Genomic DNA, 19594 nt, shown 5'->3' with positions numbered 1-19594 from the left:
AAGTGTTTCCATGAGAGGAATTACATTATCATCTTTATTTAGTGATAGTATAAAGGTGGATCAGAGGGTTGTGAGGAAGAATTCAGAAAGGATAGAATGGCAGGAATTTAATTCCTCATCATCTCATATTTGAACCAAGGAAACTGTAGCAGAAATCAAGTTGTAGGGAAGATTTCAGAGGTGTTTAGAAGACTGAAGCCAGAGGACTTGCAAGTGATTTGGCAGTTTTGTTTTTTGTGTTTGTCAAATTTGTTCTGTGACAAACTACATATATAAACAGTTTTCTTCATATTTAAAATAGCTCTTGCAACATAGAAGGCACTTGATAAATATTTACTGACTAAATGAATGAAGCAGGAGGAGAGAGATGAAGAATTATACAATGACTCCCAGGTGTTTTCATTTAGGCAACTGAGAGGATGGTGGTGCTATTGTGGAAAAAGACAATAGAAAGATCAGGATTGAGGCTGAGAACTACAATTGCCAATGTTTTTGTTTATTTGGAGCTTATTATAGTTTTAGTCATTTAAAATTTTCCATTTAACTTTTTTGTATTTATATTTGCATTGGTAGTTTTACAATTCTTTTCCAAGTAATACATGTTTTTTATCAAGTAGATAAACAGTACAAGAGTATAAAGAATATCATTTCCCAAGCACCTTCCATTCACATTTCTACTCTCCTAGGGTAATTGCTATTACAAGTGTGTGGTCTTTTCTTTTACATTTTTTTCTATGTGATTCACACATGGACTTACATAGTTTTGTTATTTCTAACAGAACTGCAATTATTATACGCATGCACTGTGTAACACCCCTGCTCCCCCCACACACACTTAAGGAGTCTATTTTAGAAATCCCTTCATGTCAGTATGTTCTGCTCCCTCATTCTTTTTAATGCCTGCTTTAGTGCCATAGTATTGATGAACTATACTTTTGTTATCCACTTCCCTATTTGTAGTTAGTTTATTAGTGTTTCAAATAATGCTGCAGTGAATAAGTTCTGTATGAACATAAGTATATTTTTGTACACTGAAAGTTTATCTGTAGGGTAAATTCTTAGAGAGGGTAATGCTGGATCAAAGGGTTTATACATTTAAAATGTTGATATTGGAGGGAGGGGCTTCAAGGTAGCTGACAATTCTGCCAATGGCCTAGGGATCAGCCTGCCCCTGCCTACCATGGCTGGCACCTGCACACACTGTTAAGAGCCTGAGGACAAGCCAGCCCAGCCTGGCTTCATATCCCTATGCCAGAGCACACAGGCTAGGGTCCAGGAGATTGCCCAGCACATTCTACTACCATTGGCACCTGAATACTCCTCCAGGGGGCCTGAGGTTGGTTCTACCCACCCCTGCCACTACAATCACAGCTGACACCTAACTGCACATGCCACCTGCAGGCTTGGAAACTGAGCCGCCCACTCCATCACAGCCACCACCAACACCAGCATACACTGCTCAAGACCCAGAAGGTGATCCCACCACTGCCACTGCCTGTTTTATGCCAGCTGCCCAGAGGCCCAATAATCCGCCTTCCCACCAGCTCACTGCTGCAACTACCAGTATCTGAGTAAGCCACCTGGAGGCCAAAAATTGGCCCACCTGCACTATTGGTGCCAACTCACCACTGTCTCTACTGGGGCTCAAAGACTGGCCTACCTGGTGTCCCAACCCTCAGCAAAACTTTACCACAGGCCTCACTAATAACTGCACCTGAAACCACTGAAGAAATTACAAACACATGGCCGGGCGCGGTGGCTCAAGCCTGTAATCCCAGCACTTTGGGAGGCCGAGACGGGCGGATCACGAGGTCAGGAGATCGAGACCATCTTGGCTAACACGGTGAAACCCCGTCTCTACTAAAAAAATACAAAAAACTAGCCGGGCAAGGTGGCGGGCGCCTGTAGTCCCAGCTACTTGGGAGGCTGAGGCAGGAGAATGGCGTAAACCCGGGAGGTGGAGCTTACAGTGAGCTAAGATCCGGCCACTGCACTCTAGCCTGGGTGACAGAGCGAGACTCTGTCTCAAAAAAAAAAAAAAAAGAAATTACAAACACCACTGACACTATTTATAGCCAAAGAAATCATACAGATACTGTACCACTGTAAGCACCCAGAATCAAGGCCAAAGGGCCCTATCCAAGCAGCACCATAGATCTATCTTCAGGAAAACTTTCCCTACATAAACAAATTTAAAAAATTGGAAGAAGTGACTATTACATCAGATGTGCAGTTATCAATGTAGGAAACATGAAAAAAGCAAGGAAATATAACTCCAAAGGAATAAAATAATTCTCTAGTAACAGATCCCAATCAAAAACAAATTTACAAAATCCTGGAAAAAGAATTCAAAATTTTAATATTAAAGAAACTCAATGAGATATAAGAAAATTCTGAAAAATAGTACAGAGAAATCAGAAAAACAATTCAGGATATGAATGAGAAATTTACCAAAGAGATGGATATAAAAAAGAACCAAACAGAAATTCTATAGTGGAAGAATTCATTGAATGAAATACAAAATACATTTGAAAGCTTCAACAGTATACTAGATCAAGCAAAAGAGAGGATCTCAAAACTTGAAGACAGGTCCTATGAAATAACGCAAGCAGACAAAAAGAAGAAAAATAAGAAAGAATTAACAAAGCCTCTATGTTATATGGGACAACATAAAGTGACCAAATACACACATTATTGGTTTCCCAGATGGTAAAGAGGGAAGGGAAGGGTTAGAAAATCTATTTGATGAAATAATAGACAAAAACTTCCCAAGTCTGACAAGAGATTTAGACATCCAGATACTGGAGACTCTGAGACCCCCCAAGCAGATGAAATGCAAAAAGGCATTATCCATGGTACATTATAGTCAAACTATGTAACATCAAAGACAAAGAGAGAATTCAAAAAACAGCAAGAAAAAAGCATGCAGTCACCTGTCAAGGAACTGCTGTAAGACTAATAGCAGATTTCTCAGCAGAAACCTTTACAGGCCAAGAGAGAATGGGGTGATATATTCAAAGTGCTGAAAGAAAAAAAAAAAAAAAAAACCTGCCAACCAAGGATACTGCATTCAGCAAAATTATCCTTTATAAATGAAGAAGTAAATTCTTTCCCAGCCAAGCAAAAGATTAGGGAATTCATCACTACTAGACTGGCCCTAAAATATTAATATTGGAAGTTGTTCTCCATAAACGTATAAATATATTTAATTTTTTCTAGTGTGACTTTGTTTTTTGAGACAGTTTTCACTCCATCACCCAGGCTGGAGTGTGGTGGCATGATCTTGGTTCACTGTAACCTCCACCCACCTGCCGGGTTCAAGTGATTCTCATGCCTCAGCCTCCCGAGCAACTGGGATTACAGGTGCACACCACCACACCTGGCTAATTTTTGTCTTTTTAGTAGAGATGGAGTTTTGCCATGTTGGCCAGGCTGGTCTCGAACTCCTGACCTCAAGTGATCAGCCCACCTCAGCCTCCCAGACTGCTGGGATTACAGGCATAAGCCACCACACCCAGCCTGTAGTATGATTTTAAATTGTCCCTTTGTTTTTATTTTTTACCAACAGTGCGTGTAATCAGTCTTTTAAATTGTTTGCCTATCTGATGATACATGCAGCATTTAATATCATTAAACAGCCTCAATTTGCATTAGACTTTTGTAACACTACTTTCTCTTGGACTTTTTTTTTTTTTTTTTAATTTGAGGACAGGTTTTCATTCCTTTCTATGTAAATGTTTCTCAAAAGTCTCTCAACTCTCTAATGACTCTTTTAAGTAAGCTTATTTATATTCTTGCCTTTAAATCTTGTCTATGAACTGGTAATAATAATATATTTTTATTAACTTTTCAACTTGGGAAACAAAAAACTGCCTCTAATTTTACCTTCTATGTAGATCTCTTCATATCTGGAATGTTAAGTAGCTGCTTGTTTGCATGTGATCTCTCTCTTTCACGATTCCATCTGCTATAATGACAGAAACTATGTCTTTATGTCTTTGTAAAATAGACCTACTGTCACTCCCCTGTGTGAAAATCTTCTATTGTTTCTCCTTGCCAATGGGATAAATTTAAATTTCTTCTTATGATATTCAAAACCATGAAGAAACCTGGCACCAAATTATCTCTCTACTTATCTCTGGCCATTTATCCTTTCATCCTTGGTTTTCTAACCCTTGGCCACCTCAGTTGCAGTTGTATTTCATTTCTTATCAACACCTCAACTGGACTGAAAGCAGTCTTTTTCCCTGCCTTTATTTCTGTTACCCAGAAATATTCTCCCTTTCTACTACCAATAACAACTGTATATGAACATTTATTAAAACACTATTCTTCTTGTTATTAGTTACTATATAAATTATTCTTAGTTTATGAACTTAATCACATTTTTTTTTTCTTTGTTTTGAGACAGTCTCGCTGTCGCCCAGGCTGGAGTGCAGTGGTGCAGTCTTGGCCCACTGCAACGTCTGCCTCCCGGGTTCAAGCAATTCTTGTACCTCAGCCTCCTGAGTAGCTGGGATTACAGGTGTGCACCACCATGCCCTGCTAATTTTTGTATTTTTAGTAGAGACGGAGTTTTACCATGTTGGCCAGGCCAGTGGCAAACTCCTGGCCTCAAGTGATCTGCCTGCCTCAGCCTCTTCAAGTGCTGGAATTACAGGCTTGAGGCACTGCACCCAGCTCTTAATCACATTTTCCTGAGTTGTCTTGAGATGTGATGCTAGTAGAAAGATGTATTTCTAAGCCTAGGGAAGACCTATGGTTTTGTTTGTTATATCTTAAACACTTTTTACTTTGAGATAATTGTAGCTACACATGCGGTCATCAGAAATAATAAATACCAAGAGTGCTCTTATATTCCCCACCCAGTTCTCCCAGTGGTAGTATCTTGCATAACTGTAGTACATTATCACAACCAAGAAATTGATACTGATACAGTCATCCAGCCTAATTCAGAATTTGTTAGTTTTATACACGTTCATTTGTGTGTATATAAGTGTGTGCACGTTGAGTTCTGTGCAGTTTTACCACATTTGTAGCTTTGTGTGACCTCTTCCACACTTAAGATTTTGCTAAGAATTTAACAGTTAATAATTTCTTGATTTCTTTCTTTTCTTTTCCTTTCCTTTTCCCCCCCTCTTTTCTTTCTTCTTTCCTTTCTTTCAAAACAGGGTCTCACTTTTGCACCCAAGCTGGAGTGAAGTGGCTCACTGTAGCCTCAAACTCTTGGGTCCAAGTGGTTCTTCCACGTCACCTCCTGCGTAGCCACCACTACCACCATGCTTGGCTAATTTTAAAATTTTTTTGTAGAGATGAGGTTTTGTTATATTGCCCAGGCTGGTCTCAAACTCCCGGCCTCAAGCGATCCTTCTGCCTCAGCCTCTCAAAATGCTAGGATTACATATGTGAGCCACTGTGCCCAGCCTTGATTTATTTCTTAATGAGAAATTTCTTCTGGTAAAGTTTTCTAGGTTTTCCTAGACATCTTGTATGATATTCATGTAAGAAATAGTTCGCAGCGTGAACTTAGGTGGTATATGGATGAATGGTTTTGTATTTTACTAGTTATAACCTAATTATTATGGCAAGTATTTTTCAGTTAGAATAGTGATATAAAGTCGTAGGATATGTATATTTTAGTTTAAAAGGTTAGTCATTTTAACAAAAATGATAAGTAAATAATGGTACAGAAGATAGGAGACAAAAATAGTAGAGGATGTATACCAAGGACTTAGGATACATAAGTCTTGGTATAAACTATATCAGAATGAAGAGACCCTTTTTAATGTTCAGCATTGTTACTGAGACTAAGAACAATCTTATGTCAGCAAAAGAACAGAGGTTTGGGAGCCAGACACATTTGGGTTCAAATCTAGGCTCCATCATTCCCTCCTCTCCTCCTCCAGTAAATACGTATTGAGTGCCTGCTATGCCATACCCTGTGCTGAACATACAGCAGTAAATGAAACAAAGCTTCTGCTGCATGGAGCCTACATTCTAATGAGGGAAGACAAACAGTAAACAAGTGAATAATTAAACATATATGCCAATTGGCAATAAGAACAGTAAGCATAGTAGGGAGAATACAGAGGGCCAAGAAGTGATTGCACAGCAATTGCTCTACTGTGCAGAGCACAGGTGTTGTGGGACAAGGCAGAAGCAGAGAGGGCAGGTAGGAGACTATTGCAGTAATCTAGGCATAAGGTAAAGGTAGCTCAAAACAGGGTAGTCACAGTGGAAGAGACTGGCAGTAATTAAATCCCATGGTATTTTTTAAGTCTAGCAAACAGGATTTATACACACACACACATATATGTACACACACTTTAAGTTCTAGGGTACATGTGCACAATGTGCAGATTTGTTACACATGTATACATGTGCCATGTCGGTGTGCTGCACCCATTAACTTGTCATTTACATTAGGTGTATCTCCTAATACTATCCCTCCCCATTCCCCCCGCCCCACGACAGGCCCCAGTGTGTGTTGTTCCCAACCCTGTGTCTAAGTGTTCTCATTGTTTGATTCCCACCTATGAGTGAGAACATGCGGTGTTTGGTTTTCTGTCCTTGCAATAGTTTGCTGAGAATGATGATTTCCAGCTTCATCCATGTCCCTGTGAAGGACATGAACTCATCCTTTTTTATGGCTGCATAGTATTCCATGGTATATATGGGCCACATTTTCTTAATCCACTCTATCATTGATGGACATTTGGGTTGGTTCCAAGTCTTTGCTGTTGTGAATAGTGCCGCAATAAACATACGTGTGCGTGTGTCTTTATAGCAGCATGATTTATAATCCTTTGGGTATATACCCAGTAATGGGATTACTGGGTCAAATAGTATTTCTAGTTCTAGATCCTTGAGGAATTGCCACACTGTCTTCCACAATGGTTGAACTAGTTTACAGTCCCACCAACAGTGTAAAAGTGTTCCTGTTTCTCCACATCCTCTCCAGCATGCAAACAGGATTTCTTGATGGAGCAGATATGAGAGAGAAATGAGGAATCAGTGCTGATTCCAGGTCTTTGAGTTTGAGCCAACTACTAGAAGGTTTGAGCTACTGTCAATGAGATGAAATAGATAGATTGCCAGAACAGGTTTTAGGGAAATCAAGAATTTAGTTTTATACATGTTAGGTGTAAGATGCCTACTAAATATCCAAGTTGGATATGTTGAACAAGCAGTTAGGGTTTAGGGAAGGTGTCTGGGCAGGAATTAAAAATTCAGGAATTGAGCTGAGAGTAGTGGTTCATGCATGTAATCCCAGAACTTTGGGAGGCTAAGGCAGGAGGATAGTTCAAAGCCAGGAGTTCAAGATGCAGATTAAGCAGCAAAGTGAGATACCGTTTCTATTAAAAAGAGGAAAATACTAGATGCAGTGGCACATGCCTGTACGCCCAGTTGCTTGGGAAGCTGAGGCGGGAGGACCACTTGAACTCAGGAGTTCGAGGCTGTAGCAATCATGCCAGTGCACTCCAGCATGAACAATAGAACAAGACCCTGCCTCTTTAAAAAAAAGAAAAGAAAAAAAGCTTTAGGAATAGCATATTGATACTCTGTAAAGCCAGGAGACCGGATGTCTTTACAGCCATCTATAGAGTGAGATCACCTAAAGAATGAATGTAGGCCTGGTGCAGTGGCTCACACCTGAAATTCTAGCACTTTGGAAGGCTGAGGTGGGAGGATTGCTTGAGCCCAGGAGTTTGAGGCTACAGTCAGCTATGACTGTGCCACTGCACTACCACCTGAGTGACAGAGCAAGACCTTATCTTTAAAAAGAAATAACAAAATAAAAATTTAAAAACAAATTTCAACAGAGTGAATGTAGTTAGAGAAGAGAAGAAGTCTGGGGTCTGACTTGAGGGCACTCCAGTATTTATGGGGCAATGAGATGAAGAGGAACTGGCAAAGAAGACTAAAGAATGGCCGGTGAGGTGGGAGTAGACCAAGGGAGAGTGATGTCCTGTAGCCAAGTGAAGAAAACATTTCAAGAAGGCTAAAGTAGGTCAGTGTTGCTGATAGGTCGAGTAATAGAATCAAGACTTGAACTATTTGGACTAGCCATAGGAAGATCTTGGATGACTTTGGCAAGCAATTTCAGAAAAGTGGTAGACATTGAAGTCTGATTTGGGTAGAACTGAGAGACCCAGAGGAGAGAAAGTAGAAACAGTAATTTTAGACAATTCTTTCAAGGTGTTTTTCTGTAAAAGAGAGCAGACATTAGGGTGGTAGCTGGAGAGAAATGGAGGTTTGATGGAGATTTTTCAAATAGAAATATTATAGCATGTTTGCTCACAAGAATGCTCCAGTAGAGAGGGAAAAACTGACATTGTAGAGTTTTGAATTGATATTCTTAAGTGAGAGGTTGTATAATATAGTATAAATTTGAGGAGTTGGCCTTCAGAGCATGGGTAGTTCATGCAAGTAATAGGAGGATTGGCAGAATGTATGGGTGCAGAGACAAGGAGTTTGGCAGATGTCGTGGGAACATATGGACATTGCCCTCTGATACTGCCACTGTTGGCTACAAGTGTGTTTGTATTAGAGGTCTGAGAAGAGAGAAGTTGGGAAATAATTGTGTAGAAGGGTGGTTGAATGAATGGATTAAGGAAATATAGTACCCTTGCTGGGTATCACTAAGAGGTTACTAGCATTCTTTTGACATCAATTTAAAATGCGACCAGGCAACGTAATTATCTTTTTCTTCAGCCACATTCTTCTGTATACTTTGGTATAATCTTAGCAGTTTTAGATTTAACCAAGGTAGGAGCTTGTAGGTTATAAAGGTGGAAAGAGAAAGAGGCAAAGGTAATACGGGCATACATAAGGGAGTGATTATAAGGGTAGACCATGAAACCTAGACTGGGTAATGAACTGAAAAGGGAGATCATGAGAGGGGCAAGAGACAGTGGAAAGGGGGTAGGACCAAATGGATTGTGGGTTCATATAGGATTGAGTAATTCTTGGACTCAGAATTCTAAAGAATGTGAGTAGAATCAGGAGGTGTTAGTCAGAAATCAGAAGATTGAACTTGGGATGAGAGCAAAGCAGTAGTTATTAGTAATGGCAAAGTCTAGGTTATGACCATGGAGGTGCTATTTACTGTTGAGTAGCCTTAGAAAAATGTCATAACCTCTCTGAGCCTCACTTTTCTCCTGTGTAAAATGGGAATAATACCTATCTTACAGAGTTATGATGAGGATTAAATGATGTGATAATTGTAAAATACATAACATAGTGCTTACCATGAGATATGTAGAATGGCAAAGTACCGTATATGCCTGATACTTTTTTTTTTTTGGAGATGGAGTCTCACTCTGTTGCCCAGGCTGGAGTGCAATGATGCCATCTTGGCTCACTGCAACCTCCGCCTTCCAGGTTCAAGCGATTCTCCTGTCTCAGCCTTCTGAGTAGCTGGAGGGGTTATAGGCGCCAGCCATAATGCCCGGCTAATTTTTGTATTTTTAGCAGAGACGGGATTTCACCATGTTGGCCAGGCTGGTCACGAACTCCTGACCTCAGACAGTCTGCCCACCTCGACCTCCCAGAGTGCTAGGATTACAGGCATGAGCCACCACGCTGGCTGATACTTTTCTTATCCTTCAAAATTGCTTCATATGAAACTTGGTGAAATAAAAAATTTTTTAAAAATCACTCTATGACCCGTGATTATTTTTCCTTAATTGGAATGAAAAACACCACTACCATTGGGAATACTACTATTATGTTAACGAGAAGTGCTTCTATTTCTGTTACAATTCTGCTACTGTTACTATTTATTCATTAAAAAGAATCTGTGTATCGTGAATTTTCATTTCATTTGCATTTAATTTTTTTTTGAGGAATCAGTGGCGTTTTTTATTAATATTATTATTATTTTTATTTTTTATTATTATACATTAAGTTCTAGGGTACATGTGCATAATGTGCAGGTTTGTTACATATGTATACTTGTGCCATGTTGGTGTGCTGCACCCATCAACTCGTCATTTACATCAGGTATAACACCCAGTGCAATCCCTCCCACCTCCCCGCTCCCCATGATAGGCCCCGGTGTGTGATGTTCCCCTTCCTGAGTCCAAGTGATCTCATTGTTCAGTTCCCACCTATGAGTGAGAACATGCGGTGTTTGGTTTTCTCTTCTTGTGATAGTTTGCTAAGAATGATGGTTTCCAGCTGCATCCATGTCCCTACAAAGGACTCAAACTCATCCTTTTTTATGGCTGCATAGTATTCCATGGTGTATATGTGCCACATTTTCTTAATCCAGTCTGTCACTGATGGACATTTGGGTTGATTCCAAGTCTTTGCTATTGTGAATAGTGCCGCAGTAAACATACGTGTGCATGTGTCTTTATAGCAGCATGATTTATAATCCTTTGGGTATATACCCAGTAGTGGGATGGCTGGGTCATATGGTACATCTAGTTCTAGATCCTTGAGAATTGCCATACTGTTTTCCACAATGGTTGAACTAGTTTACAATCCCACCAACAGTGTAAAAGTGTTCCTATTTCTCCACATCCTCTCCAACACCTGTTGTTTCCTGACTTCTTAATGATTGCCATTCTAACTGGTGTGAGATGGTATCTCATTGTGGTTTTGATTTGCATTTCTCTGATGGCGAGTGATGATGAGCATTTTTTCATGTGTCTGTTGGCTGTATGGATGTCTTCTTTTGAGAAATGTCTGTTCATACCCTTGCCCACTTTTTGATGGGGTTGTTTGTTTTTTTTTCTTGTGTATTTGTTTGAGTTCTTGGTAGATTCTGGATATTAGCCCTTTGTCAGATGAGTAGATTGCAAAAATTTTCTCCCATTCTGTAGGTTGCCTGTTCACTCTGATGGTAGTTTCTTTTGCTGTGCAAAAGCTCTTTAGTTTAATTAGATCCCATTTGTCAATTTTGGCTTTTGCTGCTGTTGCTTTTGGTGTTTTAGACATGAAGTCCTTGCCCATGCCTATGTCCTGAATGGTACTACCTAGGTTTTCTTCTAGGGTTTTTATGGTATTAGGTCTAACATTTAAGTCTCTAATCCATGCTGGCAGAGAATGCATTTAATTTTTAAAATAACACTGTGAGGTAAGTGGTGCAGGAATATTTGTTACTTCTCCATTTGCCAGTTGAGGATGAAAGTATAGTGAAGTGTGCTGCTTATGATTATTTTGTTAAAACTAGAACTTGAACTTAGGTCTTCTGACTGGTGACTGAATTCTGTGCTTTTCATGGTATATCAGTGTTCAGGATATGTTTCCCTGCTATAAATCTGCTAAACTCTAAAGGTCTCTTTTTAAACTATCTTTTTAATGAAAGGATTTGTCTTTTTATTGTACAGTCTTCATAGTTAATACATTCATCCATTCATGTATTTACTCATTCAACACATATTATTGTAATCATTCTTTATTTGCTAGACCCTAGGAATGCAATAGGAAGACATACACTCCTGCCTTCGTGGCGCTTTCACTATAGTGAGAGGGACAGACGTTAATAAACAATTGCGTTAAAATATTTATAATTGAAAGAAAAGTGCTGGAGCCGTGAACAAATGACAAAGAGTAACTTGATAAAGTTTGGGGGTTGGCTGGGTGGTGATCATGAAAGACTTCCCAAAGGAAGTTACATTTAAACTGAGATTGGAAGGGCGAACAGCTATTACCTAGGAGAAGGGATAAAGAGAAGAGGGTGTTAACACTGAGAGAAGAACATGGATGAAGGGTCTCTCCCTTCCTGTCTTTCTTCCTATCACAATTCATAATAGTTCTTTTTCATTGTCTTCATTATTTTAAAATATATTTTAAGTATAAATTAGTAGCTACAAATCATAGTACTGAATTTTTCTCTCAGTATATTCTTCAAGTAAATCAATTGTTGGAACTGCTTAGAGGGAGAGCCTGTGGTGAGTTTACATTGCAAGTTCCATTGGTTGTCATGCAGTGAGGCCATGGAGGGCGTTCGTTTTGCTCTTCTTAACTTCATCAGTGCTTTTATGCTGACAGTTTTTGCTGGTGCAACACACTGAATCTTTCCAAAGGGATAGTGATACACCTCTGCCTAAATAATGACTATTTCCATCTAAACTGATTCATCTGGTACGTTACATGAACTAATTTGTAAGACTCCATGGTTGAAAACCATAGTTTATCAAGTTTTTTTCTTTACTTCTAAATAAGATAGGGACTCAGGCAGTTTTTCCTTTTCTTTTACACTGTCATCTGTTGACCACAGTGAGCATTCTGTATAGCATGTGGTCCCACATGTTGCTGTGGTTGAAAATCTGTATGGATTTCCCACAAAAGGGAAATCTCAGGAGAGGAATATTATAATATATCAAAATTTCCCTTTAAGGACTCATTTTAAAAAATAAAGCACTACCATTGTTATAAGTTATCGATTGTGTTTATAAATAGTGTAGGAGCATGCTAGAATTGACTAAAGCATTTAGCAAGTAGGAAAGAAGGTTGAAGAGGAAAGTGGCTAGAAAAAGCAAAGGATTAATAATTCCTTGACTTGACTGAGATTGCTGAGCACATTTATCAAGCAAAGGAGATGGGACTTGCTTAGAATGAATCCAAAGCACAGTGTGATGCTAAGCATTGTTATAACAGGAAGACAGATATAGAGCAAACAATATTATAGATTTATTTTGTCAGACAGAATAGACTTTGCATGCACATAAACAGTTGTTCATGATATATTTTTCCAGCCGCATTAGTTTTGAGTAATATGATGTCATTGAAAGACAATATACTATATATAGAGGTACCCAGTCCTCGGCTTGTATCTCAGTAGTGCCACCTTCCTCTCATGTGACCTAAAGTGATACTTTAAAATCTCTCTGGGCCTCAGTTACCTTATTAGTAAAATTAGGAAAATACTTTAATGAAGTAATAAAACTTGATATTCATAACTATGACCTTGTGACAGCAAAAGACTTGGAGAGTCTGAAATATTCACTGATTTTTATAGCGTGAGCTTTGTAATTCTTGTAGCACTTTACTCCATTGTCAAGAATAGCTAATGAATCAAAACTCCCTATTGCTGAGCAATAAGAGGAATAGAGTATATGCCATGTTGCTTCTTATGTGTGCTGAAATATTGCCTATAAGCCAGTATAAATACATTAAAGAAGACATTCATGTGTTCTGTCATTGCTACCCTGTGAGCAAAAGGTTAGCCAACTTTTTCTTACTGTTCCCTGCCTAATGCTTTTCTATCCCTCTTTGAATTTAGGAGCATGTATCCCGTTTGGAAATCTTTTCTCGAGGGAACAATGCAAGTAGCCCAGTCTCGGATGAATATATGTGAAAACTATAAAAACTTCATTTCTGAGCCTGCAAGGACAGTGAGAAGCTTAAAAGAACAGCAACTAAAAAGGGTATTGTTTTTATTTCTGCTCTTATATGCATTTTAATATCTCAGTGCTACATTTGTAATCTGTATGATTATGCTAAATCTTATTCAAAACTTTATATGGTCCTGTATGTTTCTAGTTGACATTTTACTAGGATTTTCTGATTTCAACATGTTCTCATTAAGTACTGTTTTATTAACTGCTAAAAGTGAGTGTAATTCAAATCCGTGAACGTTCAAGAAGCTCAGTAAATATTTTTTAGAAATACCACTTTTCAGCATAATTCATGTACATAGATCTACTTAGTTTCACAATATTGGTATAGTTTGGTGTATATTAGAATAGTTACAAGGTTATTAATCCCACTGATTCTTCCAAAAAGTTTACATTAATTTGTCTTACTTTCTTTTTTTTTTTTTTTGAGACGGAGTCTCGCTCTGTCGCCCAGGCTGGAGTGCAGTGGCCGGATCTCAGCTCACTGCAAGCTCCGCCTCCTGGGTTTACGCCATTCTCCTGCCTCAGCCTCCCAAGTAGCTGGGACTACAGGCGCCCGCCACCTCGCCCGGCTAGTTTTTTGTATTTTTTAGTAGAGACGGGGTTTCACCGTATTAGCCAGGATGGTCTTGATCTCCTGACCTCGTGATCCGCCCATCTCGGCCTCCCAAAGTGCTGGGATTACAGGCTTGAGCCACCGCGCCAGGCTAATTTGTCTTACTTTCAACTTGACCCATTTTGTATAATTAAAGGAAACTGACACATTTTGACTAAATATAAAAAACTTATTTTAAAAACCCTGTTGGACTCTAAACTTTATATGGGTTACACATGAGTAAATGTTTTCAGATGGATGTATTTTATTACACAGAAATAAAACATTCATAGGAAAATGGCATTGCTTAATGTGACTTTTTAGAAAAGTTGGCTGTTGAAAATAGGTGATTGAATTGCGTTCTTTTGGAAATAGAGTTACAACAATTGAGATTATCATTGTACCTAATAAGTAATTAAAATTTTTTGTGGAAGTATTAATACTTTAGAAAATATTAAAGTAAAAGAAAGAAAATATTAAAGTAATTATTTAGGGAAATAATATTTTAGAAGCCATCCAGTGTTTTGATTCTAATTGTAATTTGGATTTTCAGAACATTTTTACAAACACCTTTCCCACCAAAAACCCCTCAATTTTCCATTTGCAAAAGATGATTCTAGTGGCTTGAAATCAGTATGTTAAATGTGTATGTGTCTTTATGTAAAATGTTAATTTCTTTAGAGCACTCACCTAATATTAGTTAGTTAAAGTATTTGTATAAGAATGCCTGTGTTTTATCTTTGCCAAAAAATATATCTTTCAAAACAAACATAGTGAGTAACCTATGTGGTCACTGGCCAGTGATTTTGAATTGGAAGAAAGTTGTGTGTGTGTGTGTGTGTGTGTGTGTGTGTGTGTGTGAGATTGTGCAGAAAGTGGGTGGAAGGTAGGAGCAGAGAATTAATACTAGTATAACTTCCCAACCAGGAGGAAATACTGCATTTCAAATTTCTGGCGCATTCATCACTTTTAATTGAATTACTGGAAAGTTCCACCTCACTCAGTATCAGAATATTCCGAGAGTTTAACTACCTCTGGTTCTTATCTCTTCCATTGATGAAGTAGTCTTAGACTTGAATTTAATTGACATTCCTAGGCAAAGAATGTTTGGTAAGGCCAGGTGCAGTGGCTCACACCTGTAATCCCAGCACTTTGGATGGCCAAGCCAGGTGGATCACCTGAGGTCAGGAATTCAAGACCAGCCTGACCAATATGGTGAAACCCCATCTCTACTAAAAATACAAAAATTAGCTAGGCATGGTGGCATGTGCCTGTAGTCCCAGCTACTTGGGAGGCTGAGACTGGAGAATTGCTTGAACCCGGGAGGTGGAGGTTGCAGTGAGCAGAGATTATGCCACTGCACTCCAGCCTGGGCGACAGTGAGACTCTGTCTAAAAAAAAAAGAAAAAAAAAATCTTTGGTAAGATGCAACAAATGCTCATGTCTGTGAATTAACTTGTTTTATATTATAGCTGATAATCTATTTATGTTATATCTAAACAATTGTTAAATATTCAGTACATATTGGGTATACCTGTCACTCTGAGATAGCAAATGACAGAAACCTCCTTCAAACTGCTTTAAGCCAAGAATGGAATGTATCTGCTTGTATAACTGAAAATTGAAGGACTTCAAGCATGGATGGATCTAGGGGTTCAAATGATGGTATTAGAATTCAGACTTTCTTTCCATCCATTAGCTCTGCTTTTCTGAACGGCTTCACTCACTAACAACTCTCTCCACATGGTAACCCTCAATGTGCCAGATTTATAAATCCTAAAGGTAGCGATCCCAGATTTTTCATTTTCCCGAATGACCAGAGTTGTTTTGCATAGCACCTGCATCATTTGGCATTCCCACCAACAGTGCACAAGGGCTCCAATTTCTCTACAGCCTTGCCAACATTTGTTATCTTTTTTTAAAAAAATAGCCGCCTAACAGGTGTGAGGTAATTAATATTTTACTGTGGCTTTGATCTATATTTCACTGATGGTTAATGATATTAAGCAATCTAATATTCTATAATATCAATTTTTCCCTCCACTATTAGCTTCTTACTTTTTAAATCCTATATTCTTTTAGTAATTACCTTAGAGAATCTAATATGCCTCCCTAACTTATTACATTACCTTGAATCATTAATTTTACTATTCCCCAAACCTTATTCCAAATTAACTTTTTTTTTTTTGAGATGGAGTCTCGCCTGGTCACCCAGGCTAGAGTGCAGTGGCGTGATCTCACTGACTGCAGTCTCTGCCTCTCAGGCTCAGGTGATCTTCCCACCCCAGTCTCCTGAGTGGTTGGGATTACAGGCATGTGCCACCACGCCTGGCTAATTTTATTGTGTTTTAGTAGAGACAGGGTTTCACCACATTGGCCAGGCTGGTCCTGAACTCCTGACCTCATGTGATCTGCCCACCTCAGCCTTCCAAAGTGCGGGTTTTACAGACATGAGCTACCTCGCCTGGTCCAAATTAACTTATTACAGTCTACCTTGAATTAGTATTTTACCACCTCATGAACAATATAAAAATCTTCTAGCAAGATAATTCTATTTAACTCCCATTTATGACTTTTTGGCTGTTAGACCTTTTGCCTCTGTTCATATGTCTTTTCTCCTTTTTTAGCATTTTCTGTTTTCCACCCTTTTTTCTCTGTGTACTTCAATCTGAATATTTAACAAGTTTGTTAATATACTGTTCTACTATTTTGAATCTGCTTTAAAAACTCATCTTTTGGGGATGAGAGTGGTGGCTCACACCTGTAATTTCAGCACTTTGAGACGCTGAGGTGGGAGGATCATTTCAGTTCAAGATTAGCCTGGCCAACATGGTGAAATCCTGTCTCTACAAAAAATGCAAAAATTAGCCAGGTGTGGTGGTTCATGCCTGTAGTCCCAGCTACTTGGGAGGTTGAGGCAGGAGGATCACTTAAGCCCAGGAGGTAGAGATTACAGTAAGTCGAGATCGTGCCACTGCACTCCAGCTTGGGTGACAGAGGGAGACCCTTTCTCAAAAACAAAACAGAAAAACTTCATCTTTTGGAATCTTAATGTACTTTTCAGTTCCAGGATTTTTATTTGACTTTTAAATAATACATTCCATGTTTCTGGTACAGTTCTCCATGTTTTTCCTTTATCCTCTTAAACATGTTACTACTAATCTCTGTTGTATAATTTCACTATCTTAATTGCCTGTAGGTCTCTTTTAACTGCCTGCAGTTTTTCTTGATTTTTGGTTATTTGGATCTTCTGTTTGATTATAACTCACGATGTTGGATATTGTGGATAAAAATTGTGGAGGCTCTGGAAGATGTTATTTCCAAAGAGGGTTAAGCTTTCTTCTGGCGGGCAGATAGAATGCTATTAGATCACCTTGGTTCTGTTAGGATCTCTGGTTTTAGGCTTTTTAGGGCTATTCTGTTTCACTTACTCCTAGAGTTTTAACTGAAAGTATAGGTTGCTTACTGAGACCCTTCTACTTTGACAGGACTTGAACTCTAACCTTTGTCTTCTCAGTGTCATGTAGCTGCTCTGATGCTCTGATCTCTGCTCACTCTTTAGCCTCTCGGCTACTGTTCTCCACTGGATTTCTTGGCATTTCACCCAACACCTGCTTTTTAGAAGTTGTCTGTTAACCAGAGGGGAAACTGCATACAGACTTTTGGACTTGCTTTTCTGCAGTACCCCTCTTTCTAGACCCTTACCTCTCAAGTTCCTGTTCTTTTGGCGTCCCTAAACTCCAACCTCTGTCTCCCCAGTCTAGTAAGAATGCCACTTTCTGTTTCTGTCCTGTTTCTTTATACCGTGATTCAACAAATACCCTGAGAAAAAAGCCAAGTTGAATTTAAGACTTACCTTGGTGTATTCCTCTTCTCCCATGTGTCTTAGTCCTTTAAGTTCAGTGTATGGTTGTGGTCTTTAATGATGGCAGTTTTTAAAAAACACATTCTGTCCAACTTTTACACTTTCCAGACTAGAGAAAGGTAGTCTGATCCAAGTTGTTCTGTCATGATCAGAAACAATCTGACTTAAAATTCTTCCTCTGTAACATTTTAAAGTTCATGTTCTTTTTAAGATTTTCTCTAATTTGGCTATTTTATAATACTTGAAGGATAAACACAGTTATATGACAATTCTGAAGAGCCCCAGTTTATAATGAGGATTATGAGAATTACTACATTTTTCAAAATTATTTTCTGTATGTTGACATTTGCTTAAAAATTAGAACAAGAGCCACAATAACTTAAGGCTTTTTGCTATTCTTATGTTTACTTAACCATACTTTTGTCCGTATCTTTCTCATTTATACTAGAGTTTACTTACCTTCCTTGAAATATTGTGGTTCACATTTGTGTAACACTTTAGAGTTTGCAGACTGCTACTATATCCATTATAGTCTCATTTGATTTTTATATAACCCTGATAGTATTTAAGTATTATTATTTTACAAATGATAAAATTAAAGCTAAAAATATTAAAGAGACTTAGGTAGTAAATAACAGAGTGGGAACTTGAATATACTACTACTTCCTAATTCCAAATCCTATATAATGCTTTTAAAACAAAGCTTAATATTGAAACAAGTTTATAGAAAAATACATGTAAATGCCTTCACCATCGTAGACTACTTAATTCTCTTACTCCTTTTATCTTCATTCTCTCAGTTTCCTAATTGTTCATGTTTCTACATAACCTTTATGTTTATTATTTTTTATTATTTTGTGAATTTTTCCATTCTGCTTTCTTTAATCTTACGTGTGGTTTTGAACATTACCCTTAAGTCTACAGTAAAAATTAACTTTTTGTATTTTTTTCTCAGGATAAATTTCCAGGCATTATTACTGGGTTAGAGAACCTAATCATTTGTAGGACTTCAATGTGTTGGCCCAGGTTACTTTTATTTTTATTCTTATATTCAAGTTATTAGCAAGTTTATTATTGTGTCTGTGTCATACTCAGAGACACTACTTTTAACTTCTTTTTTTTTTTTTTTGAAACAGAATTTTTCTCTGCTCTGTCACCCATGCTAGAGTGCGGTGGCATGAACACGGCTCCCTGCAGCCTCAATCTCCTGGGCTCAAGTGATCCTTCCACTCCAGCCTCCCAAGTAGTTGGGACTACATGTGCTTGCCACCACACCTGGCTAATTTTTGTACTTTTTTTTGTAGAGATGAGGTTTCACTATGTTGTCTTGAACTCCAGGGCTCAAGATATCTCATTTTTTCAGCCTCCCAAAGTGCTAAGATTACAGGTGTAAGTCACCGCACCTGGCCCAGTTTTTGGTTCTTAATATCGAATTGTAGCCATGAAGCCTGCTTTTAGCTCTTCACACCTGCAAATACAGCATTATTAGGATGTTCAGCACTTCTTTATGAGAGTGTCAGGTTGTCATCATATCATTTATTAAACAAAAGCTTTGTATTTGATAAGTACTATTACAATTTAGGGGGAAAGACAACTTTTCTTTCTGCAAGATAAAAGCTTACTCTTAGTAAGTAACAAAATACTATTCAGTGATAGAAAGGAATGAAGTACTGATACCTGCTACAACTTGAATGAACCCTAAAAATGTTTTGTAAGTGAAAGAAGTGAGACACTTAAGGCCACATATTATCTGATTCCATTTGTACTAAATATCCCAAATAG

At 38.3% G+C, this 19594-nt stretch overlaps 1 protein-coding gene across 1 annotated transcript in view; it reads left to right on the top strand.

Moving 5' to 3' along the window:
* The window catches only part of FCHSD2 (FCH and double SH3 domains 2), a 332679-nt gene that overhangs the window by 152268 nt on the left and 160817 nt on the right, over positions 1 to 19594 (top strand). The window contains exon 5 of the mRNA XM_033206003.1: positions 13238 to 13382. Coding sequence (XP_033061894.1) covers positions 13238 to 13382 — 145 coding nt within the window. The remainder of the gene's footprint in view (positions 1 to 13237; positions 13383 to 19594) is intronic.

Source organism: Trachypithecus francoisi, unplaced genomic scaffold, assembly GCF_009764315.1.
Source record: "Trachypithecus francoisi isolate TF-2019V2 unplaced genomic scaffold, Tfra_2.0 Lachesis_group8, whole genome shotgun sequence".
In the NCBI taxonomy this organism is placed as follows: Eukaryota; Metazoa; Chordata; class Mammalia; order Primates; family Cercopithecidae; genus Trachypithecus; species Trachypithecus francoisi.
The sequence above is the reverse complement of the archived record's forward strand: the minus strand, read 5'-3'. Positions and strand labels throughout refer to the sequence as shown.